This window comes from Balaenoptera borealis, assembly GCF_965194805.1.
Source record: "Balaenoptera borealis genome assembly, chromosome: 2".
NCBI lineage: Eukaryota > Metazoa > Chordata > Mammalia > Artiodactyla > Balaenopteridae > Balaenoptera > Balaenoptera borealis.
In genome coordinates, this window is record NC_138867.1 from 119,800,992 (window position 1) to 119,828,584 (window position 27,593).

The 27,593-nt window shown below is 43.9% G+C and overlaps 3 protein-coding genes across 3 annotated transcripts; all 3 read left to right on the forward strand.

Moving 5' to 3' along the window:
- Positions 1-13: 13 nt before the first annotated feature.
- Positions 14-4,022, forward strand: LOC309622646 (protocadherin gamma-A3-like; the record flags this gene model as incomplete). The annotated part of the gene is made up of 1 exon (XM_082378635.1): positions 14-4,022. The coding sequence occupies one exon, from the start codon at positions 14-16 to the stop codon at positions 2,504-2,506; it is 2,493 nt and encodes an 830-aa protein (XP_082234761.1). The 3' UTR covers positions 2,507-4,022.
- Positions 4,023-4,119: 97 nt separating this feature from the next.
- On the forward strand, positions 4,120-9,555 carry LOC309622652 (protocadherin gamma-B1-like). The gene has a single exon (XM_082378647.1). It carries the CDS (start codon positions 5,310-5,312, stop codon positions 7,746-7,748), a length of 2,439 nt encoding a protein of 812 aa, XP_082234773.1. The 5' UTR covers positions 4,120-5,309; the 3' UTR covers positions 7,749-9,555.
- Positions 9,556-21,228: 11,673 nt separating this feature from the next.
- LOC309622641 (protocadherin gamma-A5-like) lies at positions 21,229-23,796 on the forward strand (the record flags this gene model as incomplete). The annotated part of the gene is made up of 1 exon (XM_082378631.1): positions 21,229-23,796. The coding sequence occupies exon 1, from the start codon at positions 21,244-21,246 to the stop codon at positions 23,794-23,796; it is 2,553 nt and encodes an 850-aa protein (XP_082234757.1). The 5' UTR covers positions 21,229-21,243.
- Positions 23,797-27,593: the final 3,797 nt, after the last annotated feature.

Below are 27,593 nucleotides of genomic sequence, written 5' to 3' on the forward strand. Positions count from 1 at the left end.
CACCGAAAAGGAAATGACCAATTACCTGAGATTCAGAAATGGCGGAGGACTGGCCCTGCTGTACGCGCTTCTGGGGACGCTGTGCAAGACCGGATGCGGGCAGATCCGCTATTCGGTGCCAGAGGAGTTGGAGAAAGGCTCCTTCGTGGGCAACATCGCCAAGGACCTGGGGCTGGAGCCCCAGGAGCTGGCGGAGCGGGGAGTCCGCATCGTCTCCAGAGGTAGGACGCAGCTCTTTGCTCTGAACCCGCGAAGCGGCAGTTTGGTCACCGCGGGCAGGATAGACCGGGAGGAGCTCTGCGCTCAGAGCGAGCGGTGTCTGGTGAGTTTTAACATCCTGGTTGAAGAAAAATTGAAAATTTTTGAAGTAGAAATAGAAATTAAAGACATTAATGACAATGCTCCTGATTTTCTAACAGAGGAATTGGAAATAAAAATTGGTGAACTAACGGTTCCTGGAACTCGATTTCCACTTAAGACTGCATTTGACCCAGATGCGGGCATGAACTCTCTGCTGAACTATCAGCTCAGCCCCAATGAATACTTCTCCCTGGCTGTGAAGAGTGTCTCTGATGGGGCCAAGTACCCAGAGCTGGTGCTGCAGCGGGCTCTTGACCGTGAGGAAAAGAAAGCTCACCAGTTTGTCCTAATTGCTTCTGATGGTGGCGACCCTGTTCTTTCTAGCAACTTGTGCATCCAAGTGATAGTGCTGGATGCAAATGACAATCCACCAGTATTTACTCAGCCTGAGTATCGAGTAAGTGTTCAGGAGAACTTGCCAGTAGGCACCTGGCTGCTCACGGTGAATGCCACTGACCCTGATGAGGGATTTAATGCTCAAGTATCCTATGTACTAGATAAAATGCCTGGGAAAATCGCTCAGATTTTTTATCTCAACTCAGTGACTGGGGATTTATCAATATCACAAAGCCTAGATTATGAGGATGCTACTTTCTATGAAATTAAAATTGAAGCACAAGATGGACTAGGTCTCCTTTCAAGAGCTAAGATTCTGGTCACAGTTCTGGATGTGAATGACAATGCCCCAGAAATTACGATTACTTCTCTCACAGGATCAGTCCCAGAAGAGGCTACTGCTGGAAGGGAAATTGCCCTTATCAACGTGCATGATCGGGATTCTGGGCAAAATGGGCAAGTTACAGTTTTTGTTCTGGGAAATATGCCATTTAATTTAGAAAAATCAATAAACCGATATTACCGCTTAGTGACAGCCAGATGCCTGGACCGTGAACAGGTGTCCGAATATAACATCACTCTGAGAGCTACAGATGGGGGAAGTCCGCCGCTGTCCACAGACACACACATCACCCTGCATGTGGCGGACATCAATGACAACCCACCTGCTTTCACTCATGCCTCCTATTCTGCCTACATTCCTGAAAACAACCCCAGGGGAGCCTCCATCTTCTCTGTGACCGCCCAGGACCCTGACAGCATCGAGAACGCCCACATCACCTATGCACTGACTGAGGATGCCTTCCAGGGGGCGCCTCTTTCCACCTACATCTCCATAAACTCGGACACTGGAGTCCTGTATGCCTTGCGCTCCTTCGACTATGAGCAGGTTAGAAACCTGGAACTACTGGTGACAGCCAGTGACAGTGGGAACCCTCCACTCAGCAGCAACGTGTCTCTAAGCATATTCGTGCTGGACCAGAATGACAACGCACCTGAAATCCTATACCCCACCCTCCCCACTGATGGTTCCACGGGTGTGGAGCTGGCACCTCGTTCTGCAGAGCCTGGCCATGTTGTGACCAAGGTGGTGGCAGTGGACAGAGACTCAGGCCAGAACGCCTGGCTGTCCTACCGCCTGCTCAAGGCCAGCGAGCCGGGACTCTTCGCGGTGGGGTTGCACACGGGCGAGGTGCGCACAGCGCGGGCCCTGCTGGACAGAGACGCGCTCAAGCAGAGCCTGGTGGTGGCGGTCCAGGACCACGGCCAGCCCCCTCTCTCTGCCACAGTCACTCTCACAGTGGCAGTGGCTGACAGCATCCCAGACGTCCTGGCCGAATTGGGAAGCCTTAAGCCCTCAGCAGACCCTGACGACTCAGGCCTCACACTGTACCTGGTGGTGGCGGTGGCCGTGGTGTCCTGCGTCTTCCTGGCCTTTGTGGTCGTGCTGCTGGCGCTCAGACTGCGGTGCTGGCACAGATCGCATGTGCTGCAAGCTTCGGGAAGTGTACCAGTGGGCGTACCCGCCTCTCATTTTGTGGGCGTGGACGGGGTGCGGGCTTTCCTGCAGACCTATTCCCACGAGGTCTCGCTCACCGCGGACTCGCGGAGGAGTCACGTGATCTTCCCGCAGCCCAACTACGCGGACACGCTCGTCAGCCAGGAGAGCTGTGAGAAAAGCGAGCCTCTCCTGATATCTCAAGATTTACTTGAAATGAAAGGAGATCCCAAGCAACTTCAGGTGAGCTTATTTCTTTCTTTGAACATTATAAAGAACAGTTATGCCAGTGTGGTTATTATAAAGCTTTAACACACATTTATTTGAAAATAAAGCAATGTGGTCGTCATTGATTCTTTTGTTTAAATATATGTTCCTCTCTTCTTCTGGGATTGTGATGGGGCTGCACTTCCTGATCTGGTATGGCTGAGTGGGCCTAGTAAATAGTTCTGACCAATACATTGTAAATGGAAGTATGTGAATCTCTTCCCAAACGAAGTTCTAGTTGCCATTGTAAGAATTACCAGATTTCTAACTTACTCTTTGAAATTGTGACTGTGCCATCTATCTGGGTCCTTGAATAACTACAGTGACAGAAGAGCCCTGTGGTTGACTCAACATTGATCTGTATACCTGCAATAAGTAGACTTTTTTCATTTTAAATCACTGTGATGAAGTTTGTCACTCCAACCTACCTAATCTATCCTGATAAACAGGCATATATATATATATATATATATGATATATATATATATGATATATATATAAACACACATATATATATATAGTATTTTAGGCTATAATTATATGATGCTTAACTCCTTCCAAGACAGACCAAACTCATTTCATCCTGATGACATAAAAATGATAGGGTAAAAAACACAGACGTTGGTCAAATTCTTTTACCTGGCATGTAGTCCCTACTTTGTATACTTAAAGTGTGTGTGTGTGTGTTTGTGTGTGTGTATCCATATGGATTTCGGCCTTTTCTCTGAAGGTGGGAAGCTCAATTGCCTAAACTGTTATGAGCCTTGGAGTGGCAGTTCTTGTCCTTTGGGAAGGATTTTAAAATGTAAGGAGATATGTCTTAACCTGTATGAGAGGTTTCCAGACCATCCACTTCAACAATGGAATAGGAGTCCTACAACTTTCTTGGGCTAGAAATTGTTGGCCCATTTTGAAATTTATGAAATTATTTTCACCCGTAAAATCGCACCAGAGAGTCATCCAAAATTAGGCCAAAATAGATTTCATTAGGTCTCAAACAAAGGAATACAGCTCTCCTTCAGTGTGTTAGGAAGAGGTACAGTCAAAAGTGTGAGACAAAAGGGCCTGAACAAAATAACTGAAAGCAGAAAAGTGTATATTCTCACTCAAACCTGCAAATGCATCACAGAAAAAAGGCACATTACCTTTGGAATATTTTTTAGGAAAAATCTTTACAATATTAATATACCTTTCCTTGTAATGAGGAAAAAAAATTAAATGGCTAGGGTCAGGGGAACTTTATATGTTCAAAGAGAATTTTCTAAGAATTTCATATAAAACATAGCCTAGGTGGCTCAGTCGTTAAGAATCCGCCTGCCAATGCAGGGGACACGGGTTCGAGCCCTGGTCCGGGAAGATCCCACATGCCTCGGAGCAACTAAGCCTGGCGCCACAACTACTGAGCCTGCACTCTAGAGTCCGTGCTCTGCAATGAGAAGCCCACGCACCGCGGCGAAGAGTAGCCCACACTCTCTGCAACTAGAGAAAGCCCGCGCACAGCAACGAAGACCCAATGCATCCAAAAATAAATAAATTAATTAAATAAATTAAAAATAAAAAACATAGCCTACATATACCCTGGGAAAATGCACAGAGTACAAAGGCATCTACTTGTATGGATTATAAGAAGTCTCAGACATCCCATTTTAACTAAAAAGGATTTTTAAAGGATAGGCAAGACTTCATTACATAAAAAGGGAGGAGGGTTTATAATAAAAGGAACAGAAAGTATAAAGGCATGAAGTAGGGAAAACAAGGGAAAGGATGTCTTCAGAAAACAGATAATAATCTGTCTTGACTGGAATGTAAGAGGAGTATGGATTAGCACTGCAAAATAACAGAATAAATTGTTGAGTTTGTATTTAATTTGGTAGTGCATTTGAAATAAAGGTGTTTGTTTTAGTTACCCAAGACTGGTTCAAGAATTACAGGTAAGTTTCAAAATGGAGTGTCTAAGAACTCTCAATTCCTCTCCAAGATTTACCAGTGATCAAATCAAACTCATTACACTTATTAATGGTATAAATTTACTAGAGCTGAGAACTGGCATTAAGGAGTATTTGTGTATTCAGTCATATAGTAAAGAAGCACTGATTTCAAAGAAATAAATAAGCTTACACAAGGTTCAGTTTTATAAAAACATGTGTGTGCTCAAATACTAGATTGGTCTCTTTAACAAAATATCAGGCTCCTCTGTACTTAATGGGAAGATTATCTATGTTTTAAAATGATGAGCAATTTATTAAAATAAGTCTAGGGCTTTGACTCACTCCTTTTTTTGCAAAGATTAGACCTTTTTATCCACTAGCAGTAACCTAATTGGTTACATCCATACTAGTCATGCCAGTGTTTATAAATACAGTGGAATCACTGAAGATATTTTTGCCCCCAAAACTGAAAAAAAAAAAGCTGTATGCCTTATGAAAAATATTTAATGAAGAAAGAAGAATAAAATGATGGCAACACTTCAAAGATTATGAAAAGCTAGAAAATATCAGATTTAAAGGGAAAATTTGAATAGTTTGTTCTTTCCAACAAATAAAAAGACAAGATGTATAGGTTCAAGAGCTTACAGTTTGAGGAATAAATAGTTGGGCAATATACAGTTTTCTCAGACAACTTCCGGGTGCCACCGTTGACCAAAGGGAACATAAGGGTTCTCAGTTCTGCAGGAGTGTTTTCCTGCTTTGTCCTGTGCACATCAGAACGCAGAGGCACCTCCTGTGCAACCTCAAGCGCCTAACAAATAAGTCCTACCCTCAAATCACAAAAGTCCAGGGAGCTGTCACTGATTTTTTTAAACATCCCAGAGACATCTTGAAGAGCAGCTTCCCAAAGAGTTCAAGAAATGCTTAGCAGCTCCAGAAAAGCTGAAACAATGAGAAGTCAGGTACTGCTTCTCTTCCTGCTGTCTTTGTTGTGGAGGGCACTCTCCCAGGAGATCCAGTACTCGATTTCAGAGGAGCTGGCCAAGGGCTCGAGGGTGGGGAACCCGGCCAAGGATCTGAGGCTCAGTGTCCAGGAGTTGCCAGCTCGAAAACTGCGGATTAGTGCAGAGGAGTTTTTCAGTATGAGTGCAGAGAATGGGGATTTGCTAGTGAGCGTTAGGATAGATCGAGAGAAGATTTGCATGAGGAAATCTGAGTGTGCACTAGAATTTGAAACGGTCGCTGAAAACCCAATGACTATTTTCCATGTGAGTGTTGCAATTCAAGATGTTAACGACAATGCACCAAGTTTCATTGCAAAAGGCATTGACTTGGAAATCTGTGAGTCAGCCTTACCAGGGGTAAAATTCCTTCTGGATTCTGCACAAGATGCAGATGTAGAAAGTAACTCACTGAAGATATATTCCATCAGCCACAATGAGCACTTCTCTCTGTCAACAAAGGAAAGTCCCAATGGAAGTAAATACCCAGAATTACTGCTGGAAAAATCTCTGGACAGAGAACAGCAGAGCTCCCACCACTTAATCCTGACTGCCATGGATGGTGGGGACCCTCCTCTAAGCAGCACTACCCAGATCCGGACACAGGTCACCAATGCCAACGATAATGCTCCGGTGTTCAGCCGGGACACTTACAGGGTTAGCCTCCAAGAAAATGTGCCCCGGGGAACCTCCGTGCTGTGGGTGATAGCTACTGACCAGGACGAGGGCATTAATGCAGAAATCACCTATGCCTTCCTCAGTGCCCCAACAAGTACCAGCCTCCTCTTCATTCTCTATCCAAATTCTGGTGACATCACAACCGATGGTACATTAGACTTTGAAGAGACAAGTAGGTATATGTTGAGTGTAGAAGCAAAGGATGGAGGGGTACACAAAGCTCACTGTAATGTTCAAATTGGAATTGTTGATGAGAATGACAATGCTCCAGAGGAGACATTCATGTCCTTCTCTAGCCAGATTCTGGGGGGCTCAGACCTTGGAACCGTAATAGCCCTCATTAAAGTGCGAGACCAGGATTCTGGGCATAATGGTATGATGACATGCTATATTCAAGAAGGAGTTCCCTTCAAATTAGAATCCACCTCCAAGAATTATTACAAGCTAGTGATTGATGGTGCCCTAGACCGAGAGCAGAGGGCAGAGTACAATGTCACCATCACAGCCACCGACAAGGGCAAGACTCCCCTCTCCTCCAGTACAAGCGTCACCCTACACATCCGCGATGTCAACGACAACGCTCCAGTTTTCCACCAGGCCTCCTACGTGGCCCACGTGGCAGAAAACAACCCGCCGGGCGCCTCCATCGCCCAAGTTAGAGCTTCAGATCCAGACTTGGGGCCCAACGGCCACGTCTCCTACTCCATCGTGGCCAGCGACCTGGAGCCGCGCGCGCTGTCGTCCTACGTGTCCGTGAGCGCGCAGAGCGGCGTGGTGTTCGCGCAGCGCGCCTTCGACCACGAGCAGCTGCGCGCCTTCGAGCTGACGCTGCAGGCCCGCGACCACGGCTCGCCCGCGCTCAGCGCCAACGTGAGCCTGCGCGTGCTGGTGGGCGACCGCAACGACAACGCGCCCAGGGTGCTGTACCCGGCGCTGGGGCCCGACGGCTCGGCGCTTTTCGACACGGTGCCGCGCGCCGCGCAGCCCGGCTACCTGGTCACCAAGGTGGTGGCGGTGGACGCCGACTCTGGACACAACGCCTGGCTGTCCTACCACGTGCTGCAGGCCAGCGAGCCCGGACTCTTCAGCGTGGGGCTGCGCACGGGCGAGGTGCGCACGGCGCGGGCCTTGGGCGACAGGGACGCGACCCGCCAGCGCCTGCTGGTTGCTGTGCGCGATGGGGGACAGCCGCCCCTCTCGGCCACCGCCACGCTGCTCCTGGTTTTCGCGGACAGCCTGCAGGAGGCGCTGCCGGACCTCAGTGACCACTCTGAGCCCACTGACCCCCAGGCTGAGCTGCAGTTTTACCTGGTGGTGGCCTTGGCCTTGATCTCGGTGCTCTTCCTCCTGGCAGTGATTCTGGCGGTCGCCCTGCACCTTCGACGCTCCTCCAGCCCCGCTGCCTGGAGCTGCTTTCAGCCTGGTCTGAGTTCCAAGTATGGACCCGTGGTTCCCCCCAACTACAGTGAGGGAACATTGCCCTATTCCTACAATCTGTGTGTTGCCTCGCATTCAACAAAGACCAAATTTAATTTTCACAACGTCACCCCGGAAACAGCTACCCCTCCGGATCTCCTAGGTGAAGATCCTTTTATGGGTATATGTGCCAGTAATGAAGACCCCCAAATCGCTTATGATTCCTCTTTTTCCCATCACGTGAGTTTTTGCAGACTTACTTAAATTTTATTATTGTATTTTATTCTCGATAGTGCATCATTATTTTTGGTCCTTGTTCATTGTTCTAGTGGTGGTAGTGGGAGAGGAGGTATATTGGATGGGTGGAGATTGGTCCCTTGATTGCTCAGTAGTCTTGGCAGTTATCTAATTACTACTCAATTTGTACTCCTGGCATTTCTGTATGGTCAACAAATCCTGCTAAAGATAGCTTTTTCTTGGATGTCACCACCCTTAGTAATAACACTGCCCTTACTTAGTTGATGTGTAATACTCCTTTTTTTCAAGATTGTAAATGTATTGACAGTTCTTTCTGCCTAAGTTAATGTTCATCTTCGTCAAATACATTCTAGTTGTTTATCTTTTTTTCTGCGATGTGTATTTTAATATAGCCTTCCAATAATTCTCTTAGCACTTTTTTGCCTTGTCACATGCAGCAAAGACTGCCAGGTTTTACATCTGAATCACTAACTTTGGGTCTTTTTTCCCACTTCAAAATCTGTCAAGAATAATGTTCTTGACCATTCTTAAATAATTTATTTTTATACCCTTTCTACTTTGTCACTAGTATAGTAAGGAATGTAACAAACATTTTTTGTATGCAGAGCCTTTTCCATATTACTTTTTTTAGTATAGGTTTCTGAGAAGTGAGTCAAATTTTTTCAAAATATTTTATTTTACCTCCCAATCCCCAGCAATTTGTGAGTCTTTTGAGGATTGTGAAAAATACCTTTAATCTATTCTCCCAATTCTGAGAATTTTAAAACTCTGAATAGTTAATGGACTTTTGTGTCTGGTCAAAATTTATGAGTAATTTCTAGAAACTAATTATTATGTGAGTAATAATCTAAAGAACTGAGTACTTGCTGCTTTATTTCAGGTTTTCTCAGATTAGTAAATTACTCTAAGTATTCATGAATAAGAAAACTATGAAACATGCAATGATTATATACAATTACTCAAATATTTCCTTTTACTGGTTATTTCTAAAATCAAAACTAAAGTAAACTTATATATAATAGTAAGATAATACCTTCTGGATGTGTCCTAATGTGGAAAAGATCACTGAAACATCATTTCCTCTTTACAGTGCTTCAGTTTAACTTTTCTGTCTTCTTACCTTTATTATTTCCTTTTAAGATCAGTTATTTACCCATTGTTTTAGGTTTTGCAGCTGCATTAATGACTCATTCGTTAAGCATTGAAAAACTATTTCAGTGTATACTCTAGGAAAGGTGCTGTTCTAGAGTGAGGACTCACTGTGAACATGATCATCACAGATATAACCTGTGGCCTAGAATCTTCTTATATAAAATTAATGAGCAAATGTCCTTCCCAAACCTATTATCATATTTGCCAAGCCCATCTGCACAGGGGTAAGACTAACTCTTTGAACAGTAGATATTTTCTTACAAGGGAATTGAAAATTTGCCCCAGATTCTAAAGGGTCAACCCATGTGAGAAAACTTGTTTCTGCATAGGTTGGGACTGGAGCCCAGACCTGTCTTTTCATCCATTTATTCTTTCAGTCTTCAAGTATAACCTTGTTCCTGGGAGGGATATATATGTCCCTTATGCAATACACAGTAGTGAAATTGGGCTATGAGAATAAATAATGCAAAAACTTAAAAAGAGGTAGAAAAATTCTTACCAAAAAAAAAATTGTCTCTGAAAAAATAAATTATTTTATAAGTCTTATTGTACAGGAATCTTTGGATCACTTCTGGATTTTCATTGCAAATTGAACAGCAGGTGTTTGACTTTTATCATTTTGGGGAAAATAGAATAGGGGAAAGAAATGGTGTACACAAGTGATACTTTATTTACCAAGAATAGACTGCAGTAACAGGTTAGGACTCTGAGTGTCGCTGTTCACCAATCGGGGGAAGAAAAGAACCAGGAAATTAATCCAAACCACAAGATTTCTGCATCACAAAGCACTAGCTCTGGGGCTTTAGAAAGCTTCGAACTGGACCCCCGAGAGCGCCAACATCCAACGGTGAAAGCACATTATCTTGGACCCTGAAGATCCTTGGGATCCTCAGGCCTCCACCAAGGGGACACCCAAGAGCAAGCTATTCCGCCGCGGGGCTGTAATGGCGGCTTCTCCTTATTGCCCAGACTGCAGCCGGCTGATCGGGATCTGCGTTCTCTTGGGGGCCCTGTGGGAAATCCGGGCCGAACATATCCTCTACTCGGTGCCTGAGGAGCTGGAGAACGGCTCCTTCGTGGGCAACATCGCCAAGGATCTGGGGCTGGAGCCCCGGGAGCTGGCGGAGCGCGGAGTCCGCATCGTCTCCAGAGGTAGGACGCAGCTTTTTGCTCTGAACCCGCGAAGCGGCAGCTTGGTCACTGCGGGCAGGATAGACCGGGAGGAGCTCTGTGACAGATCTCCAAAGTGTGTAGTAAACCTGGAGATTCTCCTAGAGGACAAAGTGAAGATTTTTGGAGTAGAAGTGGAAATAATCGATATTAATGATAACGCGCCCAACTTTGGGGCAGAGCAAAGGGAAATAAAAGTAGCTGAAAATGAAAATCCTGGGACAAGATTTCCTCTTCCTGAAGCTTTTGATCCGGATATAGGGATAAACTCTCTGCAGGGTTACCAGCTCAGCTCGAATGGTCACTTCTCCCTGGATGTGCAAAGCGGAGCTGATGGGATTAAGTACCCTGAGCTTGTGCTGGAGCGTGCCTTGGACCGCGAGGAAGAGGCGGTTCACCACCTCGTTCTCACCGCCTTCGACGGAGGCGACCGGGTTCACTCTGGCACTACCAGGATTCATGTAACACTTGTGGATACCAACGACAATGCCCCAGTATTCACTCAGCCCGAGTACCATGTGAGTGTACGGGAGAACGTGCCAGTGGGCTCCAGGCTACTCACAGTAAAAGCCACTGATCCAGATGAAGGAGCCAATGGAGAAGTCACATATTCTTTCCGGAAAGTAAGAGATAAAATATCCCAGCTATTCCAGTTGAATTCTCTGACTGGGGACATAACAATATTGGGGGATCTAGATTATGAGGACTCTGGGTTCTATGATATAGATGTAGAAGCCCATGATGGGCCTGGTCTCCGAGCCAGAAGTAAGATACTGGTGACAATTCTGGATGTAAATGACAATGCTCCAGAAGTCACAGTTACATCTCTCACCAGCTCTATTCAAGAAACTTCTTCCCCAGGCACAGTAGTTGCACTTTTCAATGTGCATGACAGTGATTCAGGAGAGAATGGCCTTGTCACGTGTTCTATTCCAGATAATCTGCCATTCACACTTGAAAAGACCTTTGGAAATTATCATCGGTTGTTGACACACAGGACTCTGGATAGGGAAGAAGTCTCAGAATATAACATCACTGTAACTGCCACTGACCACGGAACTCCACCATTGTCTACAGAAACACACATCTCACTGAACGTGGCAGACGTCAATGACAACCCACCTGCCTTCCCTCAAGCTTCCTACTTGGCCTACATTCCAGAAAACAATCCTAGGGGAGCTTCTATCTTCTCTGTGACCGCCCATGACCCTGACAGTAACGAGAACTCAAGGGTCACTTACTCTCTGGCTGAGGACACGCTGCAGGGGGCGTCTCTCTCCTCCTATGTCTCTATCAACTCTGACACAGGTGTATTGTATGCTCTGCGCTCCTTTGACTATGAACAGGTTAGAGACCTGCAGCTCCTTGTGACAGCCAGCGACAGCGGGGACCCTCCACTCAGCAGCAACATGTCTCTAAGCATATTCGTGCTGGACCAGAACGACAACACACCTGAGATTCTGTACCCTGCCCTCCCCACCGACGGTTCCACCGGTGTGGAGCTGGCACCCCGCTCTGCAGAGCCTGGCTACCTGGTGACCAAGGTGGTGGCAGTGGACAGAGACTCGGGCCAGAACGCCTGGCTGTCCTACCGCCTGCTCAAGGCCAGCGATCCAGGACTCTTCGCGGTGGGGCTGCACACGGGCGAGGTGCGCACAGCGCGGGCCCTGCTGGACAGAGACGCGCTCAAGCAGAGCCTGGTGGTGGCGGTCCAGGACCACGGCCAGCCCCCTCTTTCGGCCACGGTCACGCTCACGGTGGCCGTGGCTGACAGCATCCCAGACGTCCTGACTGACCTAGGCAGTCTGAAGCCCTCAGCGGACCCTAATGACTCGGGCCTCACGCTGTACCTAGTGGTGGCGGTGGCCGCGGTCTCCTGCGTCTTCCTCCCATTTATCATCGTGCTGCTGGCGCTCAGACTGCGGCGCTGGCACATGTCGCGTCTGCTCCAGGCTTCAGGCAGCAGGTTGGCCAGCGTGCCCACCTCCCACTTTGTGGGCGTGGACGGGGTGCGGGCTTTCCTGCAGACCTATTCCCACGAGGTCTCACTCACCGCGGACTCGCGGAGGAGCCACGTGATCTTCCCGCAGCCCAACTACGCGGACACGCTCATCAGTCAGGAGAGCTGTGAGAAAAGTGGGCCTCTCCTGATATCTCAAGATTTACTTGAAAGAAAAGGAGAACCCAGTCTTCAACAGGTGAGTCAGATCTTGCCGCACTGAAACGTAGGCAGAGAGCTGCATAAATGTCTCCAATTACATATAAAAGACACTTCTTTTTTAGTATTCTTTAAAGTGCTTTAAAGTGGAAGGGCAGATGATCCTTCAATAATGATCAATAACAGTTACTACACCTAGTAGTTATTGATTACTTATCCTTTGTAATCTTCATTCAGTTATAGTGTCAGCAGCAATTTCTTAATTTTATACTTCTAACCCTCTCACGTCTTTATTTTTTTATTATTTTTAAACATCTTTATTGGAGTATAATTGCTTTACAATGGTGTGTTAGTTTCTGCTTTATAACAAAGTGGATCACCTATACATATACATATATCCCCATATCTCCTCCCCCTTGCGTCTCCCTTCTACCCTCCCTATCCCACCCCTCTTGGTGGTCACTAAGCACTGAGCTGATCCCCCTGTGCTATGCGGCTGCTTCCCACTAGCTATCTATTTTACATTTGGTAGTATACATAAGTCCATGACACTCTCTCACTTCGTCCCAGCTTACCCTTCCTCCTCCCCATGTCAAGTCCATTCTCTACGTCTGCGTCTTTATTCCTGTCCTGCCCCTAGGTTCTTCATAACCTTTTTTTTTTTGAGTCCATATATATGTGTTAGCATACAGTATTTATTTTTCTCTTTCTGACTTACTTCACTCTGTATGACAGACTCTAGGTCCATCCACCTCACTACAAATAACTCAATTTCGTTTCCTTTTATGGCTGAGTAATATTCCATTGTATATATGTGCCACATTTTCTTTATCCATTCATCTGTCGATGGACACTTAGGTTGCTTCCATGTCCTGGCTATTGTAAATAGAGCTGCAATGAACATTGTCATACATGACTCTTTTTGAATTATGGTTTTCTCAGGTTATGTCCCCAGTAGTGGGATTGCCAGGTCATATGGAATTTCTATTTTTAGTTTTTTAAGGAACCTCCACACTGTTCTCCATAGTGGCTGTATCAATTTACATTCCCACAAACAGTGCAAGAGGGCTCCCTTTTCTCCACACCCTTTCCAGCATTTATTGTTTGTAGATTTTTTGATGATGGCCATTCTGACTGGTGTGAGGTGATACCTCATTGTAGTTTTGATTTGCATTTCTCTAATCATTAGTGATGTTGAGCATCCTTTCGTGTGTTTGTTGGCAATCTGTATATCTTCTTTGGAGAAGTGTCTATTTAGGTTTTCTGCCCATTTTTGGATTGGGTTGTTTGATTTTTTGATACTGAGCTGCATAAGCTGCTTGTATATTTTGGAGATTAATCCTTTGTCAGTTGCTTTGTTTGCAAATATTTTCTCCCATTCTGAGGGTTATCTTTCATCTTGTTTATGGTTTCCTTTGCTGTGCAAAAGCTTTTAAGATTCATTAGGTCCCATTTGTTTATTTTTGTTTTTATTTCCATTTCTCTAGGAGGTGGGTCAAAAAGGATCTTGCTGTGATTTATGTCATAGAGTTTTCTGCCTATGTTTTCCTCTAGAGTTTTATAGTGTCTGGCCTCACATTTAGGTCTTTATTCCATTTTTAGTTTATTTTTGTGTATGGTGTTTGGGAGTGTTCTAATTTCATTCTTTTACATGTGGCTGTCCAGTTTTCCCAGCACCACTTATTGAAGAGGCTGTCTTTTCTTCATTGTATATTCTTGCCTCCTTTATCAAAAATAAGGTGACCATATGTGCGTGGGTTTAACTCTGGGCTTTCTATCCTGTTCCATTGATCTATATTTCTGTTTTTGTGCCAGTACTGTACTCTCTTGATTAGTGTAGCTTTGTAGTGTAGTCTGAAGTCCAGGAGCCTGATTCCTCCAGCTCTGTTTTTCTTTCTCAAGATTGCTTTGGCTATTCAGGGTCTTTTGTGTTTCCATACAAATTGTGAAACTTTTTGTTCTAGTTCTGTGAAAAATGCCATTGGTAGTTTGATAGGGGTTGCACTGAATCTGTAGATTGCTTTGGGTAGTATAGTCATTTTCACAATGTTGATCCTTCCAATCCAAGAACGTGGTATATTTCTCCAACTATCTGTATCATCTTTAATTTCTTTCATCAGTGTCTTATAGTTTTCTGCATACAGGTCTTTTGTCTCCTTAGGTAGGTTTATTCCTAGGTATTTTATTCTTTTTGTTGCAGTGGTAAATGGGAGTGTTTCCTTAATTTCTCTTTCAGATTTTTCATCATTACTGTATAGGAATGCAAGAGATTTCTGTGCATTAACTTTGTATCCTGCTACTTTACCAAATTCATTGATTAGCTCTAGTAGTTTTCTGGTAGCATCTTTTAGCATTCTCTATGTATAATATCATGTCATCTGCAAACAGTGACAGCTTTACTTCTTCTTTTCCAATTTGGATTCCTTTTATTTCTTTTTCTTCTCTGATTGCTGCCTCTCACATCTTTAAAACCATTTTCCTTTAAGCATTACTGAAAGGATAGATTAGAATTGTGAAATAGGAGGCAATTGTATATATTTATATTAAAGCATTCTCCCTTATGAAGCTGTTGTTGTGTCTGGATTGAGTATTTTAAAATTTCCTCTTTCTACACCCTAATGTACTTTGCTTGAAATTTACTTTTCTTTCCTTTGGGATAGGTATTTTCCATTATGATTAAACAATGGCAATTTATAAATATTAGGGAATATACTTAACATTTAGATATAACTTTAACAGGGATAGTTTCTCAACTGGATTGGTACATTTCATATATTGTGTTGTTGCAGTTTGTGAGATGCACCAACGGTGACTATGTGTGATTCCTTTGGTGCACTTCTGTGATTACCAAAAATATTGCCCATTTAATTTCACTCTTATTTAATAGGTTGCAGGAGTGATTTTAATAATTTCTAAATTACCTATTATGGTATCACTATGAGACCCTTTTCGATTTCTAAGGAAAACATAGCTTTTAAAAATCTTTCCTTTTTCATCTTGGGGGCCTCTTATACAGGTTGGATGACTTAGATTCTAAACTGATGTGATTTATGCTATTTAGTAAGAATGTCTCAGCCCTGGTCCCAAAAATTGCTCATAGGTATCTCTGTCACCGTTGGGCTCTGGGATGATCTGACTTGGGGAAAATATTCATGAACGTCTAGGACTGCAAAAATTAGTGAACTTTGGATACCTGGAAATTGTAGCGATAGTTTGTGGACTATGCCTCAATTCAGCTTAAGAAGGAGAGTTTGAGTTTCTAAATGCCTTTGTCTTCATGGGAAATTGTGGTGCAATACATAGAGTAAAACAGGAATGTGGTATGATACAACTAGCTGGCATGAGGAGAGGAAAGAGAAAATAATAAATGAATATAGAGAAACAAATCGTATCTGAGGATAGATCATTTAAAATGCTGAAGATTTAAAATATAATTTGGAAATATCAATTGTCTTGAAACTGTGACAGACGTATTTGGGTGCTGGCATTAAGAATACATTCCAGAATCAGAGTGATATATATTTTTTTAAATGCCTAGGAGGGCAGTAGATAATTTATAACTAATATCACATGGAAAATACATTTTTGTTTGGGTGGACACTGGGTTTCTTTTAGAAAGTAATATTTCTGGTTAAATAAATTGTTGCACAATTATATTATGGGCTACTACATAGCTATAAGAAATAAAAAATGGGAAACCTTTTTATGTACTGTTAGAATATGTTATCTTCAAGATATAATGAGTGATATATACACTACTATGTATAAAATAGGTAACTAATGACAACCTACTGTACAGCACAGGGAACTCTACTCAGTGCTTGGTGGGGACCTAAATGAGAAGAAAATCAAAAAAAGAGGGGATATATGTGTACGTATAGCTGATTCACTTTGCTGTACAGCAGAAACTAACACAACATTGTAAAGCAACTATACTCCAATAAAAATGAATTTAATAAAATAAAACACACCAAAGTCTTATAGCTCAGATTTCAAGGAAACTCAATAGAAGTTTCCTCAAATTTGATAACAATCAAAAAATTACATTTTATTACTAACAAATGGTTGAGAATTTGAAAGAAACCTCTGCAAACTGTCAAAAAATAAAAAGCAAATTTCCATCAATTAAAAAAATATATATAATGAGTGAAAAAAGCAAGATGCAGAACATTGTATATTGTATACTTCCTTTTGTGTCTAAAACCGGGGAGAATATTTTTAAAAATCCGCTGAACTATACAAAACATACTAATGGAATGATACACAAAAAACAGAGCATTCATTTCTCCTGGGAGAAATATGTTGTTGAAAGCATAGAGGGAGAGCCTATAAAATATGCCATATGTGCCTTTTGAATTTCGAACTGTATGAATGTATGCCTATTTAAAAGCAAATAAATACTCCTTGTAAATCCCCCCCCCCAAAAAAAGAGAAAAAAAAATAGTTCCTTGCAAAACATTTACAAGACATTAGTGCAGTTTCTGGGGAAAACCTCTGGGCGTCGCTGTAGGTCAAAAGAAGGGAGAGAAGATAATCAGAGACGCATTTGGGAACCTCTGAAAGGGTAACTTCCTGCTCAAACAAACCACACAGGGGAGGCCAGTACAGGTTTGGATAGAGGAAACGAAAGCAGGAAAAGTGACCCTACCGCGGATTTTGCTTATTCCTCCTCCCGACCAAGGAGCAGAGCAGCAGCGGAGGGAGACAGGATGAGGCCGAGCGCAGAGACGAGCGGCCGAGCGCGGTGGCGGCAGGTACTGTTGCCCTTCCTGCTGTCTTTGTTCCGCGGGGCTCTCCCAGACCAAATTCGCTACTCAATTCCCGAGGAGCTGGCCAAGAATTCGGTGGTAGGAAACCTCGCCAAGGATCTGGGGCTCAGTGTCCGGGACTTGCCGGCCCGGAAGTTACGGGTTACCGCAGAGAAGGAATATTTCATTGTAAACCCTGAGAGCGGGGACTTACTTGTGAGTGATAGAATAGACCGAGAGCAGATTTGTGGGAAGAAGCCTCTGTGCATTCTGGATTTCGATACTGTCGCTGAAAACCCACTAAATATTTTCCATGTATCAGTAATAGTGCAGGATATAAATGACAACACTCCGCTATTCAAACAGAGTAAGATTGACTTAAAAATTGGAGAATCCACTAAGCCAGGTAAAACATTTCCACTAGACCCGGCGCTGGATTCGGATGCTGGTCCTAATTCACTGCAAAGGTACAGCCTTAATGAAAATGAGCACTTTGATCTCACAGAGAAACAGACTCCAGATGGACGTAAATATCCTGAGTTGATTCTGAAACATTCTCTGGACAGAGAAGAGCAGAATTTTCATCATCTGGTCCTGACAGCTGTAGACGGTGGGGATCCACCCCAAAGTGGCACCACCCAGATCCAAATCCAAGTCACAGATGCCAACGATAATGCCCCAGTGTTCAGCCAAGATGTGTACAGGGTCAGCCTGCAAGAGGGCGTGCCCCCTGGCTTCTTAGTGCTTCAACTGACAGCCACCGACCAGGACGAGGGCGTCAACGCAGAGATCATCTACTCCTTTCACAATGTGGATGAACAAGTGGAACAATTTTTTAACTTAGACAGAAGAACAGGAGAAATCACGACAAAGAATTATTTTGATTTTGAAATCGCTAATAGTTACACTCTCACTATAGAAGCGAAAGATCCTGGAGATCTAGCAGCCCATTGCAGTGTCCAAGTCGAAATTCTCGATGAAAATGATTGTGCACCGGAAGTGATTGTGACTTCAATATTTACTCCCCTACCAGAGGATTCACCACCAGGAACAGTGATCGCCTTGATAAAAACAAGAGACAGAGACGCTGGAGAAAATGGAGAAGTTTACTGCCAAATCTTGGGAAAGGCCGAGTTTATATTGAAATCTTACTCGAAGAACTATTACAAGCTAGTGACAGACAGGACCCTGGACCGGGAGGAGATCCCAGAATACAACGTCACTATAATGGCCACCGACAGAGGCAAGCAGCCCCTCTCCTCTAGTATAAGCATCACTCTGGGCCTCGCAGATGTCAACGACAACGCTCCAGTTTTCCACCAGGCCTCCTACGTGGCCCACGTGGCAGAAAACAACCCGCCGGGCGCCTCCATCGCCCAAGTTAGAGCTTCAGATCCAGACTTGGGGCCCAACGGCCACGTCTCCTACTCCATCGTGGCCAGCGACCTGGAGCCGCGCGCGCTGTCGTCCTACGTGTCCGTGAGCGCACAGAGCGGCGTGGTGTTCGCGCAGCGCGCCTTCGACCACGAGCAGCTGCGCGCCTTCGAGCTGACGCTGCAGGCCCGCGACCACGGCTCGCCCGCGCTCAGCGCCAACGTGAGCCTGCGCGTGCTGGTGGGCGACCGCAACGACAACGCGCCCAGGGTGCTGTACCCGGCGCTGGGGCCCGACGGCTCGGCGCTCTTCGACACGGTGCCGCGCGCCGCGCAGCCCGGCTACTTGGTCACCAAGGTGGTGGCGGTGGACGCCGACTCTGGACACAACGCCTGGCTGTCCTACCACGTGCTGCAGGCCAGCGAGCCCGGACTCTTCAGCGTGGGGCTGCGCACGGGCGAGGTGCGCACGGCGCGGGCCTTGGGCGACAGGGACGCGACCCGCCAGCGCCTGCTGGTTGCTGTGCGCGATGGGGGACAGCCGCCCCTCTCGGCCACCGCCACGCTGCTCCTGGTTTTCGCGGACAGCCTGCAGGAGGCGCTGCCGGACCTCAGTGACCACTCTGAGCCCACTGACCCCCAGGCTGAGCTGCAGTTTTACCTGGTGGTGGCCTTGGCCTTGATCTCGGTGCTCTTCCTCCTGGCAGTGATTCTGGCGGTCGCCCTGCACCTTCGACGCTCCTCCAGCCCCGCTGCCTGGAGCTGCTTTCAGCCTGGTCTGAGTTCCAAGTCTGGACCCGTGGTTCTCCCCAACTACAGTGAGGGAACATTGCCCTATTCCTACAATCTGTGTGTTGCCTCACAATCAGCTAAGGCAGAATTTAATTTTCTCAGCGTCACCCCAGAAATGACTCCCCCTCGGGATCTCCTCTGCGAAGATGCCTCTTGGGTGCCAAGTAGTAATCTTGGAGATGCTGGGGTCCCATTTGCCTCAGGTACTATTTTAAAGGTGAGCTTTAATTTAATTCACTTTTTAACCTTGCGGTTTCAATGTTTCTTAACAAATCACCTAACCCGAGTAGAAGTCTTCAATTCATATTTTATTGTTTTGTGGGTAGAATTTAGGTGGTTTTCTGCCTTAAATATCTTAATCATATTTAAACAAATCTTTGACATAGGTTTTTCTATCTGACAGGTGAGATTTATTTATCATAGTTACAAGCTTTTACTTCATAAGATACTTCTTTTTCTTCCTCATCTTTACATTCCTTCCCTCTGAAAGTTTATTACTGTTGAGACCTTAAGTTATTCCTTTTTCCTTCAGGGTCTTTATATTAGTTTTATTAATTTTAGTTGTACTTCCTCTTAGAATTATAGTATTTAAGAGTAAAGAGAGCTCCCCATCTCACTAGTTTGGGAAACTGGGAACCAAAGAAAGGAAGAATTTTACTCAATGTCATGGCCTGTCAACAGCAGAGCATGGGTAGGACTGACATGAGCACCAGCACTCTTCGTATCTTTACAAGCTAAGTGTCTTGGGATCCCGGATCTATTTTAAAAGGTTGTGAAAAGTTTGAGGAATGCAGTGTCTGCTATTAAGAGTGTGTTTAATAAATGGGAGAAATCTTTCTCTCTCAGGCACAATAACAAATTGCTCTTGTGAAAAATTGTACATTGAGAAAAATTTTGCAACCCATTCTCACATTGTTTCCTTAAAACTTTATTTTTTGAATTTTCTAGGTATAGATGTAAAACATCTTTATTTTCTTTATTTTCCTATGAAGGTGTCATTAAGTAAAAATTGCTTCTCTCAATGGACTCTCTATAATGTCCACTTTTTTTTTTTTTTTAGTCATGAGGCATTTCTTTTTCTGTTACCATATAAAGGTGATAACATTAAATATCTGTCTTAACATAGAAAGGCCAGTCACTGCCTGCTCAATGATAAGTATCTGGACTTGTTTTTCTGTAAGGGTGATGAACTAAAGCCCTTTCTGCCATAGTCACTCTACTGATTTTCCCCAGGTGTCTGTAACTGTAAAACATCTAACTCCAATTTAGACATGGTAATAGGAAAATATAAATAATGCATAGTTAATCCGACTCAAACTCTCAGTCTGATATAGTGTAGCTGCCATGTTCTTAGTGTGAAAACCTTGAAACTTTCTTGAAGACCTCACAAGTAACAAAAAGCAAAAAAAAAAAAAAAGTCCCTTTATTTCTCCTGCATATGACAGCTAATGCAATTTGCATAATTCAGTAGGCCTTTTTTCAAAGGTCTACTGAGAGCTAGAATTGTTTTCTTGACATTCTTATGTACAAATGGGCATATTTTCATAAATATATCCTAATTAAAAAATGAAATCTTAAAACCTGCGAAAGAATTCTGATGTCCTAATTAAATGGACTCAATATAGGTAAGAGGTAAACAAAGGGCATAGGCTCAATGGCACAGTAAATTAAACTTTTCTAAAGAAGTAAAAAATAATCTAATAATTATATTAATCTCAGAATTAATCTTGTGGAAGTCTTTTGCTATTTTAGAATTAAATCTTATTTAAATATAAGGAATGTCATGTGGTAATATATTAAGGATACAGAAAATTATTAGAAATAAAATATAATTAAACATATTTGAAATCAAAACAGAATTGATGTAGTAACTAGTTAGGACTCTGAGCGTCGCTGTTCACCAAAGTGGGAAAGAAGCTGCCGCTGATGCGATCAGACTCTGTTCCTTCCGCACTAAGCACGCGCAGACCAGACAAGCTCCCGGGAAAAGCCGCCCACCCGCGCCCCTCTCCCATTTCCGCAAGGGATTGTGTTCCCCTTGGCTTTAGATAAGTAAGGAAACAGCAGGTTGGAACCAGGACTAAGAGAAAACTGGTCGGAGAGAGGCAATGGCGGATCCACTGAGGGGTTGGGGCTGCAGAGAGCTGGTCCTGCTCTCCATGCTGCTGCGGACGCTGTGGGGAGCCGGGGCCGGGCAGATCCGCTACTCGGTGCCAGAGGAGCTGGATAAAGGCTCCTTCGTGGGTAACATCGCCAAGGAGCTCGGGCTGGATTCCTGGGAGCTGGCGGAGCGCCGAGTCCGCATCGTCTCCAGAGGTAGGACGCAGCTCTTTGCTCTGAACCCGCGAAGCGGCAGCTTGGTCACCGCAGGCAGGATAGACCGCGAGGAGCTCTGCGCTCAGAGCGCGCGGTGTCTGGTGAGTTTTAACGTCTTGGTTGAGAATAAAATGAAAATGTATGGGGTAGAAGTAGAAATAATCGATATTAATGATAACTTCCCGCGTTTCCGGGATGAGGAAGTAAAAGTAAAAGTTAATGAAAACGCGGCTGTGGGAACGCGGTTAGTACTTCCCTTTGCTCGAGATGCCGATGTGGGTGTGAACTCCCTCCAGAGTTACCAGCTCAGCTCCAATATGCACTTCTCTTTGGCCGATAAAAGCGACACAGATGGACAGAAATATCCAGAGCTGGTACTGGAACAGCCGTTGGACCGAGAGAAAGTAGTTGTTCACGACCTCCTACTCACAGCTTTAGATGGTGGAGACCCCATACTCTCTGGTACCACGCACATCCGCGTGATGGTCCTCGATGCGAACGATAACGCGCCCCTGTTCACTCAATCCGAGTACAGAGTGAGTGTTCCAGAGAACATAGCTCTCGGCACTCGGCTGCTCACACTAACCGCCACGGATCCAGATGAGGGAATAAATGGGAAATTGACCTACTCTTTTCGCAATGAAGAAGACAAAATTTCAGAGACTTTCCAACTTGATTCCAACTTGGGTGAAATCTCAACTCTGCAATCACTGGATTACGAAGAATCCAGATTCTATAACATGGAAGTGGTAGCTCAGGATGGAGGTGCTCTTCTTGCCAGCGCTAAGGTACTAATCACAGTTCAGGACGTGAACGACAATGTGCCTGAAGTGATCCTCACCTCTCTCGCCAGTTCCGTCTCTGAAGACTGTCTTCCCGGAACGATAATTGCTCTGTTTAGCGTACATGATGGTGATTCTGGAGAGAATGGTGAGATTGCATGTTCTCTTCCCAGGAACTTGCCTTTTAAATTGGAAAAGTCAGTTGATAATTACTATCACTTACTGACAACAAGAGCCCTGGACAGAGAAGAGATCTCAGATTACAACATCACAGTAACTGTCGCTGACTGTGGAAATCCACCACTGTCTACAGAAAACCACATCTCCCTGAAAGTGACAGACATCAATGACAACCCTCCCGTTTTCCCTCACACCTTATACTACACCTACATCCCAGAAAACAACCCCAGAGGCATCTCGATCTTCTCTGTGAACGCCCATGACTCTGACAGCGGCAACAACGCCCAGGTCACTTACTCTCTGGTTGAGAACAAATTTCAGGGAACGCCTCTATCATCCTGTGTCTCCATCAACTCTGACACTGGAGTCCTGTATGCACTGTGCTCTTTCGACTATGAGCAGGTTAGAGAACTGCAGCTGTGGGTGATGGCCAGTGACAATGGAGACCCTCCACTCAGCAGCAACGTGTCACTGAGCCTGTTCATCCTGGACCAGAACGACAACGCACCTGAAATTCTGTACCCCGCCCTCCCCACTGACGGTTCCACCGGTGTGGAGCTGGCACCCCGCTCTGCAGAGCCCGGATACCTGGTGACCAAGGTGGTGGCAGTGGACAGAGACTCAGGCCAGAACGCCTGGCTGTCCTACCGCCTACGCAAGGCCAGCGATCCAGGACTCTTCGCGGTGGGACTGCACACGGGCGAGGTGCGCACAGCGCGGGCCCTGCTGGACAGAGACGCGCTCAAGCAGAGCCTGGTGGTGGCGGTCCAGGACCACGGCCAGCCCCCTCTCTCGGCCACCGTCACGCTCACGGTGGCTGTGGCTGATAGCATCCCAGATGTGCTGGCGGACTTGGGCAGCCTCAAACCCTCTGCCGACCCTGACGACTCGAGCCTCACGCTCTACCTAGTGGTGGCGGTGGCCGCGGTCTCCTGCGTCTTCCTCGCATTTGTCATCGCGCTGCTGGCGCTCAGACTGCGGCGCTGGCACATGTCGCGTGTGCTCCAGGCTTCCCTCAGCGGGTTGGCTAGCGCGCCCGCCTCTCACTTTGTGGGCGTGGACGGGGTGCGGGCTTTCCTGCAGACCTATTCCCACGAGGTCTCGCTCACCGCGGACTCGCGGAGGAGCCACGTGATCTTCCCGCAGCCCAACTACGCGGACACGCTCATCAGCCAGGAGAGCTGTGAGAAAAGCGAGCCTCTCCTGATATCTGAGAAGATAAACGCAAAGGAAACAGAGCTAAGAGTTGTTCGGGTGAGTTTTCTTTTTTCTGTACCTATGCTTGGAGCAGTTTCTTCATTTGTTTCCATCATTTTTCTGCCCCATTCAAAATCGGTTAAGTACGTAAATAGTGAATCATTATTTGCTTTATTTACAGATTAACTTGATTTGATCATTGATGCTTTCTCCATTTGTTTTCAAATTATATTTTGGTTTTAATGTCTTTTTTCTATAATATGTGGATATTTTAGAAACTATAGCTGATATCCATAGGCTTAAGTGAAACAAGTATTTTAAAAGAAAGTGGTTATACATAATCACTGTATCCTAAGGCTTTCTTATACCAGAACTGTTTGTTAATAGAAGAGTTGTTTGATTAGAACATCCAAATTGTTAGATGTAATGTTCTCTTTTGAATATTTGCCTAAACACCAATAGCACATATGTTTTGGAAAAAGTATTGTGCAGTATTGGTGCTTTAGTACCTGCTGTTTTTGTAAGGGTACTAATAATTTGCATAAATCAGTGGAAGAATATAGAAAACTTCTGCGTGATCAATATCAGAAAGACAGATTAAATTTATAGTGATGATAATATCTGTGGCATTCTGAAATCTGGAAAGTTTGGATTAACCCATGTAATAATTGGACATGTGTAATTGTTTAGAGAAGAAATCAAAGGATCCTTTGAATTATGCTTTAGAATAAATTCTGTGATGCAGTTTAAAATCTCCAAATAATTAGATACCAGTTCATTAAATACATATATACCCTACACCTGGCATCTTCTGGTTACACATAACCCCTCCACTTTTCAGAATTAATATCGACCTGAATGTTTGCATTTCTGCAAGTGCAGCTACAATTCTGCTTTATTAGAAGAGTTTAAGATTTGTATTTGGAAAATCAATTCAACTAATGAAATAAAGTAAGGCAGGACAAGAAAAATTAAGGATAAAATTATCTGTGTTTGTTTGGGCCTCCTCCCTCCCTAATGTGCAGTGTACATCTGTATTACACATTAACCAGAGCTCCTCAGAGATGAGAATGCCTGCTTGACTGTATTTTTTCTTTCCATATTTTTTCTTTCTCCTGATGCTAGCACTGTAACTTCTTAAAAGAATAGTGTTCTTTTCCAGCTCTGTAGAGGGTCACGGTGACTTTCTGCTAACTTTGTACGTACTTACCTGGACTATGTATCCTTGGTGAACTTTACGCAGAATATCAGTATATCATTTTGATAAATGATCCTTTGTCTCACAAATGTACATGACTGTGCCTTCAACTTCTAACAGACGGAGCAGTTCTCAGAGCTTTCTGAGAAGCTGCTTCCTGGGTTATAGTCCTCAGTTCAGCTCGAATAAAATTCCCTTTTTTTCTTCTTAACTTGATAAGTTAATTAAATTTTCACTGACACAACTTTAAAATCGTTTGGAAATTTAAAAAACTATTTCTCAGGGATGTGCTCATCTTAAACTATGAGATTTTTCTTATGAAATGCTGGTCTGTGTGTCTCAAATTTCATGAATATGTCTTGTGTAATGGAAGAACTATGTACGCTATTCATTTTTGCATATGATTTGCTGAAGATGATTTTCAGATTCTTATTTTAAAAAGATTTTTCAATCTTTAAAATTTTGTACTTTCAACAACTTGAACATCAGCTGCAAAGTATGAATAAATGGGGAAAATGACAATAAAATATTATTAATGGAATAGTAGGTTACATTACTCAACCACATGAAAGGGTTACCATACATTTGGGAACCTAGGACCACTTAATTTTTATTTTTTAAACATTTATTTGAAGGGAATCTAATTATATTTATATATGGGCAATTCTGATCTCAGGGTACAATGTGCAGACTCACTGAATAGTGAATTCATCCAAAGAGTAACAAGAGAATCTGTATGATAAATACTGAATACTGATATCATTCACTCCTACATGAAAACTCACTTTTCCATTATTTTTTAAAGAAAAGATTACTGTATAGATTTGGATATGTGTTCTGGGTTAACTTTTTCATGCAATGGGAAAAAATACCTTTTATATCTCTATAAACTTCAATAGACTTTACATAATAAAATGCTTGATCTACACACCATGAGTGTATATACTATATATAGTATACTCTTAAATATTTGAATCTTTAACTTCATATGTGTTCTGAAAAGATAACTTTCCTGTACTAATTGAGGTGTTCACACAGTGTTAAAAAAAAAAAGGCACTTGCTCAGTCATATTTTGGAGCAGTCTTGAGTCAGTAGTGTTTTTTTATGTTTGTATAGAGATGCCAATGTGTTTCTGTCTAGAATCCTGGATAAATGTGCTTTTCCACTGTAAAATGAGTTCTACATTGTTATACATCTTCCAAGTTTTAGACTGACAATATATTATGTAGTTTAAAAAAAACAATTTCTGAATGAAGATTTCTAGTTTGGAAATGGAATTAATACTCTAAGACACCTATCAGAAACATGGAAACTGAAGTGCTTATTGCTAAGGGAAGAGTGTCAATAACAAAGAGTTGAGATGATCAGATAGTAACCCGGAGACCAAGGAAAAGTGTACAACATAGATTACTTTCTTCAGAATACATCATTATAAGGACTCATACTTCACCCCCAAAATCCAAGTAACTCACCATTGCTAAGCTACTTGAGAAGAAACAGTACAATTAAAGACAATGGTAATGTAGTGTGGACAAATAAAATTAGTGGAATAGTTTTAAATCATAGTCATTTAATTAAAAATAGACACAGAAAAGTGTCTATTTTTAATTAAATGACTATGATTTAAGGAAAAGAGAGTTTCTTGCTTCTTTACCATACTTCTATTTCATAAGGACAACCAATCGCCTTGCTATCTATCAGTTATTTTGGAGAGAAGATTATAAAGACAGGAGAAAGCAATGCATAGGATGAAACTAAAAGCTGTGAGATTTATAACTTTTATAAGTTGGAAGAAAGGGAAATAGAGTGAAATGACAATACATATCAAGCTGATATTTCAAGAATTTTCATATTACATTTTCTGCCACAACCAACACTTTCATTTGTATCACTTTCTACATATTACTTTATTTGGTCTTCAATTTTACTAAGGTACGCAGGGAAGATGTTATTATGGCCACTGTATGAAAGTGGAACCTAAAAGCATGACGATGCCAATAAACATCTTCAGCAAGATACCTCTGGCTTTGAGGAATAAAAATCACCTGATTTGGATGGATAAAGTTCAAGTTCAAAGAAATGACAGCGAGAACAAAGATACAGTACATTTTAAAAATGTTAAAATCCTTATAACATGGGACGAATGAGTATCTGTATGAAGACACAGTAGACTTGTCTTCTAGCCGGCTCTGTATTTGGAACCAATTTAGTAATCACTAGTGCAGTTCTGCAGCCGAGGCGCGGGGTGCAGCTGTTGGCTAGTACCGAACCAAGTATCCAGCTCCTCCTGACGCAAAGGAATCGCCTGCGGACCGCGGAATCGCGCGAACTGTGCACTCCCTGAGGTTTTCTGTGGCAGAAATATCTATCCTAGAATCTGCTTGCCAAGACGTGTCCAAGGAGTAGCTCCTGCTCAGAAATTCTTGGGATCATTTAGCGATCGCAGCTCTTCGGGATCAGAAAGGCAAAGGCGCAGAGAGCGGGATGGGAAACCGCTTGGGGTCAAAGTGCCAGGCTGGGCGGAGGCGAATTTTGTTTCTCTTCCTGCTGTCTTTGTTCCGCCTGGCGCTTTTGGAGCAAGTCTGCTACACTATTCCAGAGGAGCTGGCCAGGGGCTCGCTGGTGGGGAACCTCGCCAAGGATCTGGGGCTTGGCGTGCGAGATTTGCATACACGGAACCTGCGGGTTAGTGCAGAGAAGAAATTCTTCACAGTGAGCACCGAGAACGGAGACCTACTTGTGAGCGACCGTATAGACTGAGAGCAGATTTGTGGCAAGAAGTCG